This window comes from Oryzias melastigma, unplaced genomic scaffold (genome assembly GCF_002922805.2).
Source record: "Oryzias melastigma strain HK-1 unplaced genomic scaffold, ASM292280v2 sc00261, whole genome shotgun sequence".
Lineage (NCBI taxonomy): Eukaryota > Metazoa > Chordata > Actinopteri > Beloniformes > Adrianichthyidae > Oryzias > Oryzias melastigma.
Window position 1 is genome coordinate 372,220 of NW_023416895.1, and position 20,858 is coordinate 393,077.

The 20,858-nt window shown below is 39.4% G+C and overlaps 1 protein-coding gene across 3 annotated transcripts in view; it reads right to left on the bottom strand.

Moving 5' to 3' along the window:
- The window catches only part of bcas3 (BCAS3 microtubule associated cell migration factor), a gene marked incomplete at its 5' end in the record, with an annotated part of 146,712 nt that overhangs the window by 105,380 nt on the left and 20,474 nt on the right, over positions 1-20,858 (bottom strand). For 2 of the 3 annotated variants that reach the window (XM_036210843.1, XM_036210842.1), the window contains 1 exon segment: positions 10,388-10,538. In XM_036210843.1, the coding sequence (XP_036066736.1) occupies positions 10,388-10,538 (151 nt within the window). 3 annotated transcript variants of the gene reach the window in all.

Sequence of the window (20,858 nt, forward strand, 5' to 3'; positions counted from 1 at the left end):
ACGACGCACCTTTGTGACTCTTTTTCTCTTCTGACTTTTTAAAAAGAGGCGCGTTCAGTTTTATGATTACTCTAGTCTTTCCTACTTTTTTCTCTTTCCCCGCCCCGCGGGCGCGCACGTGAAAGGACGGAGATGTGCTGTGCGCAAAGGCGCACGCGGAAAGGTGGAGATGTGCTGTGCGCAAAGGCGCATGCGGAAAGGTGGGGATATGCTGTGCGCGGGCACAGTCGCCGCAAGGTGGGGATGCTTTGAGTGATATTGCTGGCGCGCACATGACGGGTATGGAAGTGCGCTATGCAACTGCACGCGCACTAAGCGCGTGCAGGTGCGGAGAGGTCTTGTTCAGCAGGACATGATTGGATTATTAGACTAGATCAGAGATCTCCAACCTGAGGCTCTGGAGCCACGTGCAGCTCTTTCCCTCCTCCTCCATTGAGGCTGTTTGGGTTTGAAGAAAAAAACAATTTGAATAAATGATGGTTTTGTAGCATTGGTTCATTTACTTTAATTATTTACATTTTGTTACTTCTGCTTAGATTCAGTGGCGCCTCCAGACATTTTTCCTGGGGGTGGCCGCTGGGGGGCCACTTTAAATTTTGGGGTGGCACACCAAAACATGACCTATATTTTCTAAAGTCATTCTACTAAACAACCTGTAGAAAAATATCAGAAGATATCAGCTGATATACTTTGATCTATTGTGTCTATATTTCATGTTAGTAATGTGCATAGATGAATAAAAGTACAGTTAACATTTTGAGTTGCACAAAAATGTAGTTTTATTTTCCAATTAGACAGGAATCACCATGGACTGTGATGGTTGCAGATGATTTTTACTGAGATCAGCCATGAAACAGTGGGACTGAAGAAAAGACAGGAAGCAGAGCTGGAGGTAGCAGAGATGAAGATGCTGAGGTTCTCTTTGGGAGTGACCAGGATGGATAGGATCAGGAATGAATACATCAGAGGGACAGCACATGTTAGAGGTTTTGGAGATAAAGTCAGAGAGGCCAGACTGAGATGGTTTGGACATGTTCAGAGGAGAGACAGTGAATATATTGGTAGAAGGATGCTGAGTCTAGAGCTGCAGGAAAGAGGTCTAGAGGAAGACCAAAGAGGAGGTTTATGGATGCAGTGAATGAAGAAGAGGAAAGTTTGCAGAAGACGGTTAGATGGAGGAAACTCATTGGCTGTGAAGTCCCTGAAGGGAAAGCCCAAAAGGAAAAGATGATTTAAACACACTGAGGAGAAAAATGAAATTCTCCATGGAAAAGTTATAAACTAGAAAGTAACTTTAAAAAAGTGCATTAGCAGATGAAGATCTACTTTTCCTCCATGGAATTCAATTTTCCTCTTTATCCATTTCAAAAGCATTCCAACCATTGTTGTTTCACTTGGTGCTTTCTTCTTTTGTCTTTACTCTGCTCATGTTTTGCTGCTACTGCTGTGCACTTCAGAGCCCCCCCCACACACACACACACATTGCGCTCTGCGCAATCTCATTCTGTCCATGCACAACGCGTATTTGACCATTCAGGTACGGCTTGAAGAGAAATAAAGAGAAATGACGACGGAAAGATAAAATAATAAATAATTAATAATAATAATAATAATAATAAAAGAAGATGTTCCCATAAAGGAGCCACAACAAAAATTTATGGGGTTAGGGACCGGGGACTTCCGCCAACTGGAGATCCATACCCATCCAAATCACTTCTGATCATGCGTTGTAAACATTTATTAAATAACTTTGGAGTATTGCTTAACATAAAGAGTTTTATTTTTTAATTCAGAACAATAGACTGTGTACTTTTCATGAGGACTGTCAGTCTGTCTCTCTGCGCCTTTAAAAGCTTGTAAGCATCTGATTTCACAAGGCAGCGTTGACAACAGACTAGGCTTTGTCACCCTGTAATAAAATACAAAACAGTGAACAGTTTGTATGGAAACTCTTCAAAGTTCAACATATGCACTCAGTAAAATGCAAAATTAATGAATACACATTTTGGTTAGTTTTCCACAAAAATTGTAATCCTTTTCATTCTTACAGACCATTTGTTTACATTTTGTCTTCTTTTTCTGCCCCTTATTGAATTTCATTATTTCATATTTCTCTCTGACAATGAAAGCAGAGAAATCATTTACATTTTTCTGGTACTTGTCAGTTTTTTTTTCCTACAAACAAGGCTCACAGCCACAGAATGGAAGATGAGAATTTGCAGAGTTAGGAGTTGGCAACAAATTTAAAATAAAAATAATGTGGAGCTCATTAGTATGAAGTTTATTTTACTGTTTTATTAAAATAACTAAATGAGGACTTTAGTTAAATTTTAGATAAAACATGAGGTGAGTTCTAGCAAAACATGGACTCATTAAAAAAGAGAATATAGAACAGAGAATATAAACATTTTGCTGAGGTAAAACTGATCTTACTTTGTGGTTACTGAACATACACTAAACAATTGCTTTAAAGTATACTTTAATATGATAAGAAATGGAGGTCTAAGCATTGCTATTAGCCACTCCTTGTGCTTGACTGCTTTACAAGTACAGTGTTCCTCCACTTATTCGCATTTCTTTCTTCACGGTTTCACATATTTGCAGATTTTTTTTCAGTCATGTGACTCCTCCGGTTCGTCACAAAAACTCTGATAACTCAAGACATTTGTATAAAAACTATTACTTCCGAAGGAGCTGTGGGAATTTCCCAGGAGAGGGGCGCAGTTGAAGAGCACGCCAGCCAGTCCATGATGTACACACTCACAGCAACCCTGCATGGAGAAATGGCATCAGCTGACTCAGAAGTGGCTCGAAAATATCCTGATAATCGCGCAGGATAAATATCATCCAGAACAGGTATTTATTATGGATGAAACTGGAAACTGGAAAATTCTGGATAGAGATGCCCTCTCTAACTTAACTGATGAAGGAGGAAGCATGCACTTTCTAAAGGCACAGAGAGACAGAACTCATGTAAAGTACATAGTCTGTTTTTTTGAGGAGTATGGATCAGTAACGGACATTCTTCTGCTGTGGGGGATGGGGGGTGAGACGGAGACTGGGGGTTCTTTGTTTTTGCGGATTCGACGTAGTGATGGAGGGCTGCGGTCCCTAATCCCCGCGAATAAGGGAAGAATACTGTATACCATGTGCTTTATACATAGGAATACATGAGAAAAAAAAGTCACATAATTTTACATACATGTTCTGTAACTTGAGAGTAAACTAAAAAAAAGGTTGAATATAATAGAAAGGCAGAACTTTACTGTGGACAAGATGTAAACATCGGTCGCTCAACATTAGCGGATCTTCAACAGGAGGAAGGACTGCGTGCAACAACATATTCAACTGAAGAAGAAAAACATGTAAACTCAAAGAAAATCTTAACATGACATGTTTTACAGAATATTAATAAAACAAATATACGACACAAAGGGTTATAAAATTAGAAACAAAACAAAAAACAACAATACTTTTGCATTTTAATGTCCCCGCAGTTACCAGCACCAAATATTAATCACACTTTTATGGTTGACAGTACAACAAAGTACAGCATCATCTTCAAGTGATAAGGAATCACTTTTGTACTAAAATGTTACAGTGACTTTGACACAAAAAGAGAATCCTCTCATATCTACTCTTCCGACATTAGAAAAATGAAGTGAAGGAAAAACACTGAATAACAAAAGCAAATATGAGAGAAGAAGAAACACTCCTCTTTAGGATTTTACCGCCCCCAAGTTATGACTGTGCAAACAGCAGAGTGTTGAAAAATATACAAGGAGACAAATGAGAAGTAAAGGAGGAGGTGAGCTCTGGCGGAGTGAATGGTTGCATGCTGCCAAGGGAGTAAAGAGGAGGGGAGAGGCAAAACTCACCATGGAGTTTTAAAGGCAAAACATCCCGCCCCAAAGAGGTAAGGTCTTCACAAGAGGGGTGCAGGGGAGGGTGAACAGGGTGGGGACACAAAAATAGACGGAAAAACCATTATTTAAACTAGCACACTTGACCAAGCACACTTTTCACATTACATACTCCTTGACGTGTCTGTTTAAGTGCATAGCACACATGAGGCAGGAAACAGAACGTCTGCTCCAAGATGGATTTGAAAACCTGTCGGACAGTTTGATGACTCATCTGCTGCGGCGGCTCGAAAATGACAATACCATATTTTATCACATATGACCTGTCCACAACCTTGAGATTATTTATTTCTCTTGTTTCCTAAAATCTTCATGTTTTATATTACTTTCAATGTTTTCTGGACAATTAAATACACCACACAAAATAATAGATGGAGAAGAGTTCAAATTGTTGAACGGTTCACTCTTGTTGACTGGGAAGGAGCATAAAAACTTTATTCCATTTGTTTAACAACTGGAGACACTAGAAAAACTAACAGGACTTAGGCATTGTTAAGACAAGTTGTGTGTTTCTTTTATTAGACGAGCTTTGTGTTTGTGGCAGTGCATTGTGCTCAGAATGTACATGCCCATGAAAGCAAGGGTGTGGGCAAATGTCCATCCACTATGATTATATTAACAAGTATGGAGTTTGTTTGTGTACGAAGTGTATATCCAAGAGTCCTCCACAGTGTAGTGTCTTCTTCAGGATGCACTTCTGTCTATCTGGCGGTCGGTGTGTGTTTACAAGACATTAGGAGTGGGAGTGTGTTCCTGTGTTTATTCTGCATGTCCAGAGATAGTGACAGAGCTCTGTAAATAGTTTACAGTAAATAAGCCTTTTCCCTACAGCAATAAAGGTCCAATGAGACTGAACTCTGTCCCTGTAAGCCAACCTCCTCCAGTCATGAAAAACAGAATCCCTAGCCAACCAAAGCACTCTGGAGCACTTCTTTATTTTATCGCTTTCACCGCATCCGCCCTGGCCCTCCCAACGATAGCACGCAGTATCCAATTAGTCTTGGTACACGGATATGTAGAAAAATGTTCCTCCGGGAGACGGGGAGCAACAATTTGCTATGGAATGTCTAAGTTCTGGAGAGCAAGTAGACAGATGATTAAGCTGGTTGGTGTAATGGAGGCTCCTGGTAAACTGCCTCTGGGGGGAGTGGGGGTTCGGTTGGCCTCTGCCATCCACAGCTGAGCTACCATTTGGGCCTTCCAGCTGGGTAAATGGAGGGACCCCAATGGGAGAGTCATGGAAGGGTGAGGTAAGAACTACAAGGGGGCAGCAAGGGTCAGAAAAGCTTTGTGTTTCTCCCTACAAAGCATGTGCAGTAGGACAACATGAACCCTTCTATAACACCACAGTCCTAAGTGACCCAGAATATCTTTTCCATTAAGCATTGCAGTGCATTTTCACTTGGGTCTGTTACAGTATCTCCAAATATTATCTCATGCTAAAAAATATGTACAAATATGGTCAGAAGTTGGATTTCGGTTGGATTTTTTTAGGTCAGGAACTCTTGCTGCCAAAGTGACATTTCCAACTTCAGCTAAGGCAATAAGGACTTGAAAAAATAAAAAAATAGACAGTATATATAACTAAGACAGGACATCCCTGGAACCTGTTTCCCATGCTGATCCATCGGCAGACAGTTTGGATCACAGGCACAAACAAACTGGTCACAAAAAGAGTGACACGCTGATGGTAAGAGCGCTTGGTGCCAAAGTCTCAAATCCCAACCAGCAGATGGGTAACGGGATTTAGAAATATGTAAAAGCAAGTGGATGTGTTACACAGACCCAGGAAAGAGGAAGCTATTTGGGAGAAAGAGGAAAGAATGAGCATAATCGACCTGCAAGGCCGACGACCCCTCTCCCAAAGAATAATTGTTCACACATTCATCTCCTAACCTATTGGCCCTAACAGCAGCTTCGCCTGGGCCATTAAAACGGGAGGGAAGGGAGGTGATTTGTGCAAATGGTTTAGCCTTGGTGCCATGTGGTGTGTTCTTAAAGCTGCTTTTTAGCTGTGGTCTCAGTGAGGCTGGAGAAGACAATGGCTCAGCACTAGGCTGCCTCTTACACCAGTATTACAGTAAGCTGACAGCACATCTGTGACAGATCACAGGCTCTCATTTGTTCTTTGGCTGTTGTCTCTCTTGTTACCCCGCCTGCACTTACTTCATCTGCATTTGCCTGAAAATGTTATCTGTGGGATTTAGTCAAGGGTGGTGTTATGTTTTGCGTCTGACAATCTCTCCATTTGGATTTTCATTTGTCTGTGTTAAAGTCAGACGGTGTGTAGATGGGATAAGTGTGCTCTGCTTTGTTGGTTTGCAAAGCCAAATGTCAGCCTGCAGACATTTTGACAAGTAAAGTCCACGATTATACAACAGCGCTGATTGTATGGATGAGTGAAATGCCTTGAACTGTTTTCCTTAACAGGAGAGAATTGGTTCATTCTAAGAGCGCTCTCTTTGGGATTGAAAGAAAATGGCTTCAACTTTTTGCCAAATGCGATCAGAAGGGGGACACCTCAGGATCCCCATGAGAGTTTGAAGCCTAGCAGAAGTTTGGATATGTTCCCCCACTTTCTGACCTGGGACAGTCTGCAGCGGGGTTTATCAGGCGGATGCTGAGGATTCTTCAAGAGTTCCTCCCGGCTTTGAGGCCAGGAGAGCACACAAACTAAATTAAGAGAGAAGGGAGTTGTGCATGAACTTGTGGAGGTCTTTGATATTGAAAACACTACATCAGGGAGGGAAAAACAGTGACATCTTTTGCACATTGGTGGTCCCAAGGATCTGGTTGGTCACACAAAATGGGGGAAAGGCTTCATCCATGAGTGCATAGGTGTTGGTGTGTCACGGCACAGTGCACACAGAGACAGCACGGTAGGGAATGTAGGTTAAGCAGCTGGTGTGCTCCTCTGCTGCCCTGCCAACAGGGATCTGCTCATACAGGTGTAAATACAGCTGCTGGATGCTTCGACTTCACCCTCCACCCTTCAACAAGCACACACAAAAAGAGAAAGAGAGGGTCTGGCTGCACAGACCAACAGATGGTGCTTGGGTACTCTGATGCAAGTATAGCACAAAAGCATATGATATCACCTCCCACTCTAGGGGGCAAACCTGCTGCCTCACTCGCAGCGTGTGTGGCGTGTGGGGCATTGGTGCAGCGGCGTGGAGGCAGGAGACTGCTGCACAGCTGCACGTCCACATGCATTAATGCTGACATCTTCTATGGACTGACTGGATGGAGGGATGAAGCAGGAGCAGACCAGCTTACAGCGTTGATCATTTTCCAACACAAGGTGCAGAGAGTTTATTAATACAAAATACACAGATTTAGTTGTTAACAACATTGTGTCCTAAACTGAAAACAAAGAGCTCTAATGTAGCATAAGAGATAAGTGGATAAATTCACTTTATGGTCTTTAGACTTTTTGTTTTGATAAAGACTTTTACACCAAAACGTTGATAATATATTTTAGTAGTAAATAATAACAACCCTTGTTTAATTATTTAATGTTTTTTTCTCTTTCTGGAATTTAACCTTTAAAAAAATGATGTCCAGCTGTTTGTCTTAAACAGTTGCAGATCATGAAGCACACACTAAGTTCTACTAGTGACATTTAACTGAAAATGTTTCACGCTTTCAAAAACACTGAGTCAAACTGTCTAACATGCTGTTGTTAAATATATTTATTGGGCTGGAAATTGATTAAATTAGATTAACTAATTAATCACAAACCTGGAAAAAAATGAATCGCGATTAATTTTGATTAATTTATTTTATTTAATAATCACAACAGGAAATCACATGGAGAATTTAACATTTTTAAATGTTTGTTTTTAATCCCTAGGTTAAACTTAGGGCCTAAAACTCAGTTTTAGTCTACTTTTGAATTTACTTCTGTATTTTCTATTTGAAAGACTACCTGCTTTCTCATTTGTTATCATTTAAATCAACATTACCTCTGACACTACCTTTATTTTGTCCTTTTTTCATGTTGTATTCACACACTATAGTCATGCAAAAACAGAAAATTCCTTCTGGAAAAATTGGATTCATTGTGCTGTGGAATCCCCAAATATGTTTAATGAATTGTTTTTGTACAACATCACAGACCTCACAGCTCCACGTGGCTGTGCTTCAATCTGCCTGTGTGGCTACCAGGCAACCCAAAACATAAGAATTTCTCCCCTAAGAGCACTGCTGTCCATTTGACATTCTTTCTGGAATCCTGTTTTTTTTTCTTAATACTACTTATTTTTCTTAAGTACATTTTCCTTATAGTGTTTGTGAAAAATAATAGTTTTCTTGGGGAGACATTTGATTCAGCTGAATCTCAGGTGTTCTGCGAGGCTGGAGTCTGCTCTCAGCTGGAGGCGTGTCTGTCTTTTCTGAACTGCCCGCCTCCCGTGGTTTCGGGGGGTGGGACTTTTGTGGTAAACTCTGGAGTTTCCGTAGTTTTTAGACAATGCCGGTGCTCATTATTTGTAGAAAATTCATGTTAGTCCCATCTCAAAATAAAACAATGATCGGTTTCCTCTTTGGATTTCTAATAGCAGATAACTTTGTTTCGCCCTCCCAGTCAAGCATCAACACCCACTTTCTCTGCGGAGCTAATGGTGCTCAGCCAAACATTTTCATTTTAAATGCACAATACAGTGTGCCCCCACCTATTGGTGTTTTTTTTTTTTTTTTTCATGGTTTCACATATTTGCAGACTTTTTTCAGCCACGTGACTCCTTCAGTTCTTCACAAAAACTCTGACAACTCAAGACACGTCATGAAACTTTTGCTTCCAAAAGCATTTTCACCCTGTCAGAAGTCTGCACGTCTAAGTATGTCAAACATTAAACTGAACCCAAAGTTTGGGGATGTAATTCAGGAAAATAAGAGTGGGTATAAGTGATAAGGAAGCAACAGACCTAAGATGTGTAAAAAAAAAAAAAAAAGTGTATGCTTTCATAACAGACTGGAAGACCAAAGCAGCAGTTATTGGTTTCTCATAAACATGCAAATGCTGACACCACAACAGCCCATCTCATCAGTTTTACATAACAAATGAACTTAAAGTCATCTTTATGATTAGGGAAAACACCCACATTCTTGTTTTGTTGACTGCAGGATCAGGACTCTGTTTTTTATCCCTAAAGCTCCACTTATCAAATATCACAGGAGCGGGGGGTGGGGGGTGGGGGTCCCTTGCCATCTGTTCGAATCATTAGCACATTTCCTATTCAAACAGGACATGAAAATCACATTTAAATGAAAATATTAAAATCTGTCTATATTTGCAGGGCCACCTGTAGCGTATGTAAATGAACTTAGCAAAAGCCTGTAGTTGCTGATGGTCCTAAAACTACAAAATTACAATGCTTGGCAAAGATCCAGAGACGAGGAGAAGGAAAAAAAACATTTATACTTTTTACAACTAAACCAGATAAAAAAAAATCAGACATTGTAATCCTACAATTTAACCTATTGTAATAAGTGTTCAAATTTGAATAGACATACTAAAATGTGATATCAAAAGTGTGTCTTCTCTGTATTTCTTCAGCCCATTGAATGAGTCTGCATGTCTGTTGTGCTTCATTAGCCTATGCAAAAAAAGTCTGTGAGCATCAGCTGGATGTGCAGGAGAAAATGTTTCAGCCCTCCTACGGACAAAATACTCTGCAGTTACTAGTTAGTGGATGTCCAAGGAGAGAAATAAAAAAGCTCACCATGAGAAGGCAACACAGTGCCTCCACCACACTCTGACCGGAATGGTATCTTGGATACAATAAGCACAATAAATAGAACGAGCAGGAGGAGGGAAAACTCAGTGGTATATTAAATAGCCATGGTACAAATGGATAGCAGGTATGACAGCTTTATGACTCTATTTGAATTATCTTCACAATTGTTTTTGTATTTTTCATTTTCATTATGAATAAAACAATGTGTTTTATTCTGTTTGATGACCTTAGTTTACAGCATGGCGTACAAACAGCATGTAAAAATGAATAAGAAAAAAGATTATTTAAAAAAAAGTTCAATAAACTTCCAAAGCATCTGGAATTTTCCATTCACATCAATTAGTTAATAACCTAATAAATGGTTTATTGATACGGATTAAGATAATCCATTTGAGATAAAACCAACAGACTAGTAAAAGGAAGTTTTCCAACTTAAATTCTTTAGTAAGCCGTCCCCTAAACAACTGGAAAACACCACAGAGAGTTTGCTTTAATGGCACTTTCACACAAATAAGACATTTGACTATAATAACAGTTCTACTTGGCAGTATTTGTTATCCTAAATTTCTTTTAATTAAAAGAGGAAGAAGATGAAAGTGGTCAGTCAACTCCTGAAGGAAGATGACACAAAGCTAGTGTATGAATTTAGAATCAGTCTTTGCAGTGGAAGAACAGACCTGACCTGAGCAGAAACCTGCAGTGGCTGTGTTGTAGTCTGTGACCTACCCGGTGCGTTTGGTGATGGTGCCGAGTGTCATGGGCTGTTTGATCTGAGCCAGCGGCAGCACCACAGTGAGGCTGGGCAGTTGGCTGAGCCGAGGGTTCCCCATGTTGTTGTTGGTGAAATTGTTGTATGAATCCTGGTTGCTCAGTTTGGCTGTAAACAGATGATTAACAAGTTTGTTAGTCCCAGGAGAGCCAGCGGAGAGCTATTTGACTGAATATGTCATGCACACACTTTTCCAAGCTGTGCTAACTCTTCACTAAGAGCTATCAATACCGTTTATTGAGTATAATCTTTGTTACTCTTCAGTCCAGTCAGTTTTAAGGGATAAACAAACCCTAAATCAACTTTTTTTGTCTGTTGACTTCTATAAATGGGCCGTAAAAGTGCAGATTGTTGGTCATTGCCAAATTTTTGACAAATTAAAATAATCTTGGTTAATTCTGGAAAATATAGTCAAAAACCCCCTGTGTGCTGCCCCCTACAGGTTAAGTTGAGGTATTACAGTTGAATTTCAAATCATGTAAGTTTTAGAAGTCCCACATCATGATCTGCATATACAGTAATGATAACAGTAATGCCCCAAGACCTAACCCTGTGACTGTATTTTCAAATTTCGGCTGTGGGTGGAGTCAGCCTCCAACTTCCTTGTTTGGGTACCCTTTAAAGATGCTACTTTTCGAAAACACTCAACATCGATTTATGTGTTTTTATCTAAGATTCTATTTCAAAAATACTACCAAATCTACTTCAGAAAAAGCTGCACCTTTGTTTGTCTTATGGAAGTATTTCTATGGTTTTGCTTTTTTCAGTCCAGTGTTATTTTCTATTTCTCACGTTTTTGCCGCCTCACTCACGCATCACACAAGCACCCCCAAGGAATGATTGGAAGTAACCAGCTCAAGATGCTGCATGACAAAGACTCTGCTTTTGCTGCTTGGCAGTCTGTTAATCAAGAGCAATCAAATGGCCCTGCACTCTGGTCCAACACACAGATGGGCAAACACATAAACGCACCACAAAGACAGATGATCCAGAGAAACCTATCTCAGGCCGCATACACCATAAAGCTCCAGTCAAACATAATCAGGCCATCTCAAAGGGCTCCTTAAAAGCCTAATGATCTTAACCAGCTAAATCGGTGAGAGGGAGGCCACTGGCTCACTTACCGTCTGACTTCCTGTTTTACAGCGATCATGCAACTTGCCTCCATTTGCAGAGCACGCATCATGCAGACTGAATCTCTGGCAGGATAAAAGGGACATCAAGTCGTCCTCACTAGGAATGACTGACTTTGTTTTTAGCAAATATCCTCCTAAGGCACCAAAGTGTGAGCAGAAAGAGTATCACTTCTGAATCAGCCTTAAACCAGATCAACTACAAACTAATAGGATCTCTGACTAGTTAGGAAAATATTTATATTTAAACTGATAATTTTGGGCCATAATTCTGATTTTTCTCAAATAAAATGTCCACTTTGAATTTGCTCTGAAATCTAAATTTCAACGCATTTATTCTAAATTTCAACCGCTCCCATTCTCTGTGATTTCGAGATCCAGGAGTTTAATCTTTGAAAGTGCTTCAGGGGATCTTCATGCTTTGTGAAGATCCCCTGAAGCAGGACTGTCAAACTCAATCCCACAAGGGGCCAAAATCAAAAACACACCTTAGGTCGCGGGCAAAACAGGAGAAACATTTATTGAACAAATGAAAAAAAACTACATTTTTAAAACCATAACTTTTTAACTTAATTATGAACTAGGTATATAGCATTACCTGTGATAATGCTAGTGTGAATGCTGTAAACTGAATATGGCCGCTGAAGATGCTAGTGCTGATAGCTGAAAATGCTGAAGTTGATAGTGGAAATCACTGAAGCAATTAGCTGAAAACACTGAAACTGATAACTAAATATAAAATATAAAATATTAGATAAATGCCAATTAGCCTAAAAAACAAAACAAAAAAACTTTAGGTTAGCTAAAACAGCTAGCATGTAGCTGAAATATTAGCTAAACTCCAAAATAGCCTAAAAAATCTTAGTAAATGACAAAATATTCCAAAAATCTAGCAGAATGTCAATTTTTAAAACTATAAAACCATAACTTTTTAACATAATTATGAATAATAAAAACACAGGAATATTATTCCAGAATAAATCAATTCAAACCTTAAATAACTTTCAATATTTTACTCTCCATAAAATATATTTTGTTAAAATTATACAAGTTATAAATAAGTGCAAGATAACATCGGGTCATTAATAACAATAACATAAAATGATCTGGAGAGAATTCGGCCCCCGGGCCTTGACTTTGACACGTGCTCTGAGGTTTTCTTTGGACAACACTCTTCTGATCTTTGTGGCAGCCCACCTTCAGAGAGGGTTTCAGGCCTGATCATTGGTGAGGTTCTTTCAGGAGTTAGGGTAGATACAACAATGGTTCCTCCTTTGAGTGTGTTGTCTTGATTGATAAGTAGGTCAGTGGTTGAAGAAACAAATCATAAAGAACCCCAGGAAAATGATCAGCAAAGGAATGTGCACTCACAAAAAAAACTTGAATTGCTATGTGCCAAACTACTTTCAATAATCACAATATTGTGACATGAAGTGTGTTAGATATTAACAATGTCTTAAATTCATATATTTGAATGTAGAATATTTAGATTCTATCAGCATAATGATTTTGAAACCTTGTGCTGATTAAATAATCCGTCAGAGAACAATAATTTATGTGGTCTGTCTGTTTACGTTTTACTTGTAGTAAAGGCACAATATCGTAGAAATTACAATCTAAAAATATGATATAAAGTATAGCTATTAAAGCAAAACAAACAAATCTGTTTCCAATAATGCAACAATTGCTACAACAAAAGACGTGTATCCTGCTGGCAGCACATGGAAAATTCCAAGTTTAAGTGCTTTGGAAAAATAAAGCGCGAACCTTTGGGTGCACCCCAATACACACAGACTGTTTTCCTTGTTCTGTTTGTTGCCTTAATAGAAGAGTGACAGCCACGTAACATAAAGGAATGAAAAGGAGGGAGGGGGTCCAGGGAGACAAAGAAAACAAGGCACACATCAAAGGTTACAATAAAGGTGGAACAGTAGAGTGCCTTGTCATTATTTGGAAGGAGCGATCAAGAGGAGTTTGAATGTGAGCGGAAAGGGACTGCTGAGTGTTTTGGTGCAGCCTTTTAGATCATTAACGTGTAGCTCTGAGTTTCATTAGTCCTGCCAAAGCCCTGCTTTGTGGCCTTCCTCTGGCCTGTCTCTTAGACTTCTGTTGGCCAACAATGCTGCATGACTTTCATAGAGGGGAGAGGAGACCATTACCCCCAAGCTGGCCTTCATTCCACTCCTACTACTCTCTCAGACCAACTAACGGAGGCCTGGACCCGGGCCGCTCCTGAAAGCCCTTCACATTACTAAAGTGCTACACCCCCAGAGCCAGGGCAGCCACCTTTTGTGTTGAGGGGACGGCAGCAGACGAGGAAAAAAACTAATCTGTGCAGGAAGCAGCCTGAAAGGCCGGAATGGTCCTTGAGTCAAAAAAAGAGAGGGGATGAGGGTTGAGGGTGGGGGTGTCAATGAATTTAGCATCTACTCCCAAACTGGACCTTTCACTTTTGCCCCACTGTTTCGTTTGTTTTCAACCCCCACTCCTCAAAGGAAGCCTTCCCTCTAAGCCAGGCACTACAGGGTTCAGAACAGGTGTGGGGGCTGAGAGCGTGGGGTGCTGATCAGTCCTGGTCAAAGCATCACAACGTGCTGGCACTCCAGGGGTCACAACCTTCCAGACAGTGAAGACAGGCTGTTGGGGTGTGCTGAAGACTGAGGGCTGCCTGAGGATGATACGTGAAGACAGCCTGAGTGGCAGAAAGGTTAACAGAAAGACAGTCTGGGTGTGTGAGGATGTGCATCTGCGCTGCTGGGCTCAACACAATCTGCTAATATTTGACTCACACTAAGAATGGTTTTAACCGTCCAAGAATGAGACAGCAAACCCAAAGCTGATCCATTAAAGCATCCTAAAATGTGATAATACTGATGAAGTGTAAGAGTGGTAAAACATTTAAGTGTAAATCCTACGATTCAACTTTAAGACGAGAACCTTCATTGATAACATCATGGAAAAACTGAATTTGTTTATTTGCTGTCAAATGCCAGTCCTTGATGATGCAATGCATGACAACGACACTTCAGTAAAATATAAATGTTAAAAGATTTCATTCATAACGGATGAGTGGTAAATAACTTCCAGGCAAACCTCTGACATTGCAGGTTGAACGAGTTGACCAGGGCTCTGTAACCTTTAACACAGAAAGAGCCATTTGCTCTAGTTTCTTACAGACCAGAACTCAACCAGGGCCACAAACTCTCACTTTGTTAAAAAGAGCACAACATTTATGATTTTTGTCAGTTGAATTTATAAATGTAACTTAAACATTACAATAATTAAATTGCAACAGTACCTATGTTTTTATATAACAGTTGTAACTTATTTTACTTTTGACAGCAGCACACACTAGTTCCTTTCAAAATAAAACCCACCGTGTGTCCAAAAGTAGGGCTGGGTATCCATATAATTTCCAGAAACGATCCATTTCACAAGAGCCTGAATCCATTCCGATTTTTTTGTTTGTTTGATCCTTTTGATTCTTCAATTCAATTAAATTTTCAGTTCACAGATTTAGACATTTGTTTACAAATACATGAATAATCTATTCTTCTTCTTCACCACCTTTCAGCTTATCCTTATTGGGTCTCTACAGCCAGATGCCCTTCCTGACGCAACCCTGTTCTTGAAGGGCAGAGGGACCCAGTTAGGCAGCAGCGTCAAGGGTCTGAATGGAGATCAGTGAACACCCCGGGGATTGAACTCAGGGCCCCTGCGTGCCAGCCCTGCATTTAGCCCATTTAGCCATCCAGCTGCTAAATCAATAATTTGTTATATGTTTAGAATATATTTATATTAATCTGATCACATACTGTAAATGTATCAGTAAAATAATGAGATTGTTAATATCATCCAGTGTTCCATGGATTCTCTAAAGGAGAAGTTCTAACTAAAATGTTCAGATCATTAACATTGGAAACATTGTTCTGCTTCTCCTGGAGGACGTTTCAGTTTGACCACTAGGGGGTGATCGCGCTATAGCATTACACCTTATTCCAGAAGAAGAAAGTATGAGGAAAAAACTATTTTTTAGACTACTTTAAAAAGTGTTTCCTTAAAAGAGTTAGAAAATGCATGTCTGTGAGTTTATAAAGATGTTCATTTAGTCACCAATGTATGTTTAGGTCAACCTAGCGTTAGCATTAGCCATCCTATGAGAAATTCCATTAAACATTGGCATCAAGCTAGCAGACTTTAGCTTTATGTGCTAAATCGATCTATATTTTTTTATGAATCGATTATTGATCTTTCATTCATTCATCTTCTTGTCCGGTTTGTCCCTTTCGGGGTCGCGGGGGTGCTGGAGCCTAACCCGTCTACTGATGGGTTACTGATTATTGATCTATTAAGCTTAAATTGATTCAAATCAATTAATCGATTTTATAACCCAGCCCTATCCAAAAGATCGTCCTGCTGCAGCAACTTTACTTCAATTACAAATGCAAGACAGTGAAGCATGAGACCTTTTATCATTAGGGTACCACCATCATTTTGTTCACTTTTACTCTCAGATATAAACAACATTTTTTTTATAATCTTTTTATGAAGAAAAAAAATTACACATTTGGAATAAACTAAGGTTTTTATTTTCATTATCTAAGATGTGACATATCTCTAAATTATTTTCAATCATTTAAAACTGCATTTGTTTAAAACTTTAACCACAGTAGTGTAATTTACTAAATTAAACTGCATTTGGAGTCTTTTATTTGACTAACACAAAATAAAAAAAGATCATTTCTACAGAGTTTCTGACAGTAAATTATTTTTTTTCTTAGTTGCTTGACATGTTAAAAATCTAAACAGAAATGACAAAAAATAACTAACTAGCCTGTTATGTATTCAATCGTTAGCATTCTTCATTAAAGCTAAAGAGCCACAATAAAGCCATAAAAGAGCCACAGGTTGCAGACCCCTGGACTAGAACATCAATAACACATTACCTTTCAAACAAACAACTGTACTACTGCCACAAATAATAACGTTTGAATTCAGTTTAAAGTGAAAAGCAGAAACTATACTAGTTTGAATCTAACACTGGCCATCATAAAATAAGAAGTTTGGCAAAAATAAACCCCAGAGCGGGAAATAAAGCTTCTTCTTTGGTCCACACAATAAAAAGTCTCCTGAAAAAGAAACTTGTAATGTAAGCCTGTGATGATTACTTTAGATATTAATAGCAGTGAATAAGTGGACAGGATGTCTGCTCTGCCACTGTCCAAATACTTTTGACAATGCAATTGTGTGAAACTGCACGTCTTTGCAGCTATTTTCATAGACAGAGTGCTGGAGCAAACTTATGCAAACAACTGATTGAGGGTGTGTCACCTACAGCAAACAGTAGGAGTGAAAATCAGGTCTGTGAATGGCTCCAGAATTTCACTGAGACCTCATGAAACACAACACATTTTTAAAAGTTTATTCTATGAATAACTAAACCTATCCAGTCAGTTAAAGGCAGTGCAGGTCCTGAAAATGTTGTGTGAACACTACACAGCTGCCACTGTTATTTGCACTGCTCCGTCAGTCCTGCTGCACTGCTTTTACATGCTGAACATATTTCTTACGTTGATAAGGTGACATTTTTATAGGTTTATCTGACGGATAAATGTGATATTAACTATATCCTTCTAATAAAAGAAGAAAAGAAAACAAGTGTCAGAGAGGGGTCAAAGTAAGACTGACTAATGCTACCTGAAAGACAAAGAGAAAGAGAGAGACAGCTTTAGACGAGGCCGTGATTTGATTAATGGCTGTCGTACGATGTCCCCAAGCACTGATACATGACGTCTCCATGGAAAGAAGACCCATCAATGCAAATTTAGCTCTCGCAAGCGTCCAGAGGGAAACTTTGACCCAACCCAGAAGTCACACCAACACCTGACCGGCGCCTTTTCTTTCTACCTTAATCCAGCCTTCCCTCCTGCTCTCCTCCACTCGTCCATCCCCATCTCAAAAGTATTTGCATTCTCTTCTCGCATTAAGCCTCCCTCTCTACACTTTGCGCTTTTTCTCTCTCCTCAGCCTCCCCAGTGTCACGCTATCTCATGTTTCTATTCCCTCTTCTAATACCCAATTTGCATCCAATACAAGCAGGCGGCTGCCAACGAAGAGTAGATGTGCGAAAGGACAAGCTCTGAGGCCCACGCAAACACTGTGTCTTATTTGAATCGTTCTGCCTGAGAGGATGTTTCAGTTCAAGGAAAAAAAAGCCTGCTGGACTGAAGGGAAGTGGGATGGGAGGTGTGAGGAGGCAGCAGGATAGGCAGGTGACATGTTGACTGATGCTCCAGGATTTCAAGGACCTTGAACTTGAGGATGATACTGCAGCTGGAGAAGATGGAGAGAGATGGTGTGGGAAAGAAATCTACAGCTTTCAAGCAGGGGAATACTTTTATGGATCTATCCTGTCTTTACGTCTTTGAAGAGGATTTTGCATAGATGTTTTTTTCTTTAAATTTTCCATGCTCCATATTTTTTATGGCCAAAATGATAAAACTTTCACCTTGATGAGAACTGCAGGTGTTGGGATGCATGATTCAAAGTTTACAGAAGGGTTTACCAGAAATGAACTCCTGTCGGTTTCCAAAATAGTTGCATTTGGTTTCACATTAACGATCCAACATTGAGTCTTTATTGGACAAAATTGTTTAGTTTTTTTAAACACAGATTCTACCATCGATACCATTATTTAGTCTGTTTAGTTTTTGCTATTGTTCATATTTTATGACTAACCTTTTGCGTCTGTAAACTTACCAGCATGAAGCCCAATGAGGCCATTTGTCTTTGTGATATTGGGCAATATAAATACAACTGAATTGAATCGAGAACAAACGGCTAACTTTATAGTTACTGAGATTCAGCAAATGCACTTTGACACATTTGAGCTGTTCTTCAGGTCAATCACTGCAAAATGTGTAAATAGATAAAACATTCAGAAATATAAAGAGATGTGTGTAGATTTGCAAAGAATCAACTAATAAACCACAGATGCATTCAATATTTGTGATGAATCAAACTTCTCAAAAGATAGGAATATAAGTAAAAAACTCAATAAATAAAAACCTCAATAAAAATGATCAAAGTGTCTTGGACAGACTCTGTTTGAATGAATGATCTTCTTTCCATCAACAGCTCTGCTGCACATGCACTAAACCCTCATCTGTTCCTAGTGTCTAGTTCAGGTTCTGGAGAAGAGAAGATGGTATCTTCACATTGACTGCAGTCAAATGAGCCGCCGTTCACATTTCTGTGGTCAAATCAGCATCACTGGATTTTTGGTGTGAGTTTCATCCAATACTTACGGTAGCAGGACTGAGAACGCTGGAAAATCTCCACCAGACTCCACGGAGCTTCTTGATGTGACCACGGAAATGTGAACGGCGGCTCATTTGACCGCAGTTGGAAAGGATTGTAAATCAATGAAAGAGCATTTTGATGTTAGCTTTGATTATTTTATCAAGAACTCTGAGAAACCAATGATTGAATGTATTGATCACAGTCAATAAACATTGGAGAATTAGCTAAAAGAGTCTTTGGTGAACTGGAAGGAGAAAGAATCAGGATTTTGGAGGAAGTTCTGTCCATGAAGATCTTCACTTCCTCGGATCAGAACCATACGGCTGGACATCACCCATATTGGTAGACATATTATAATCAATATTTGTCAATCACTAGAGTCATACTGAAACATCTTTGTCTCGTTATAAGCCTAAACCTGCCTCTAACTGATGATACTCTTTGGTTTCAGCCTACATTGCAGTTTCTCACACAATGCAATATTAACTGAATGAGATCACATATTGTTCATCAAGGGCCAGATTCAAGTATATTTTGAAAACTTTCAAATGAAGGCAACATCAAGAACAAAACTGGGGTCTGTACTTTGGCACAGTTTATCCTAAATGGTAATGACATCACACTAGCCAGTCCACACTAAACGGGATACCTCCTCGGGGTCTTTGGGCCGCCTCACTGAGAATTAAATCTACGACAGTATGGCCCCTCTATACGGGTCTGGGAACAACCCAAGTCATGACTAACATCGACTGCTCAAAAGGAGAATGGGGATAAACTCATATCAACTACACTCAAAAGATGAATAAAGCACACAGGCCTGACCCTGTTTGCTCGGTGACGGCGTTTCTGACAAATGACTTGCTTGGACCTTCCTGCACACATCCATGATACTGCATGAGTTTAGCTGCTGGTGGCGTCATCTGATGGGAAGGAAAAACTTCCATCTTTGATTTGTTTGCACTTTTTTNNTTTTCTTTTTTTTTTTTTTTGCCATAATAAAACGTGTTAACACAAAAACAAATAGCAGAAGAGCAATGGAAAATAAAGAATGCATAAAGACGCAGAGCACATGTATCAAAGTCAAGGCCCGGGGGCCGGATCCGGGGAAATTCTATCCGGCCCTCCAGATCATTTTATTTTATTACTATGATTATCTTGCACTCATTTCTAACTTGTATATTTTTGACTAAATATATTTTTATGGAGAGTAAATTACTGAACATTGTTTAACCCTTTAACACCTGAGGCATCGTTGGTGACACTTAAAAACAAAATCTTTAACATACTGTAACTTTCGAACCGCTAACACGATCATTCCAGTAGATAATGAAGGGCTGCTTTTCCCCTTCAGAATCTACTGGAATGATCGTGTTAGCGGTTCGAAAGTTACAGTAAATCAAAGAACATAAATGCTAGAGCTAAGGGTTATAAGGTTTAACTTGATTTTTTCTGAAATAATATTCCTGCCTATTTTTATTCATAGTAAAAGCAAAAAATTACATTTTCAAATTTTTGCAAATGTAGTTTTATAGTGTTCAATAAATGTTTATCCTTTGGTCCGTGACCTAAGGTGCGTTTTTGATTTTGGCCCCTTGTGCGACTGAGTTTGACACTCCTGATCCAGAGAAACAAGAACACTTGACAACATGTCATTAAAAAGAAGCTGCAATCCAGCACTGATGTCACATAAATGTGGACGTGTCTACTGTCCCAGCAAAGTCTTCAAAGCAAAGATTTATTGCAGTAGGAATGCAGTTATGAATCCTCATCTTTGAAACATAAACTAAAACAATAAAACCATTTAAAACTGATATTTTTGATCCTTTCGTGTGCAACGGCCGTCCACTCTGCCTCCCTACCAATGACTTATATATAAAAGGCTGTAGCTCCGTCACTGAGGTGCTGGCACATTACAAACTCTGCTCCCTTCAAGATACTTTTATTTAAGAGAGTAAGACATTTCCTACTTTCTAAGTTTCCATTTCACTTTGAA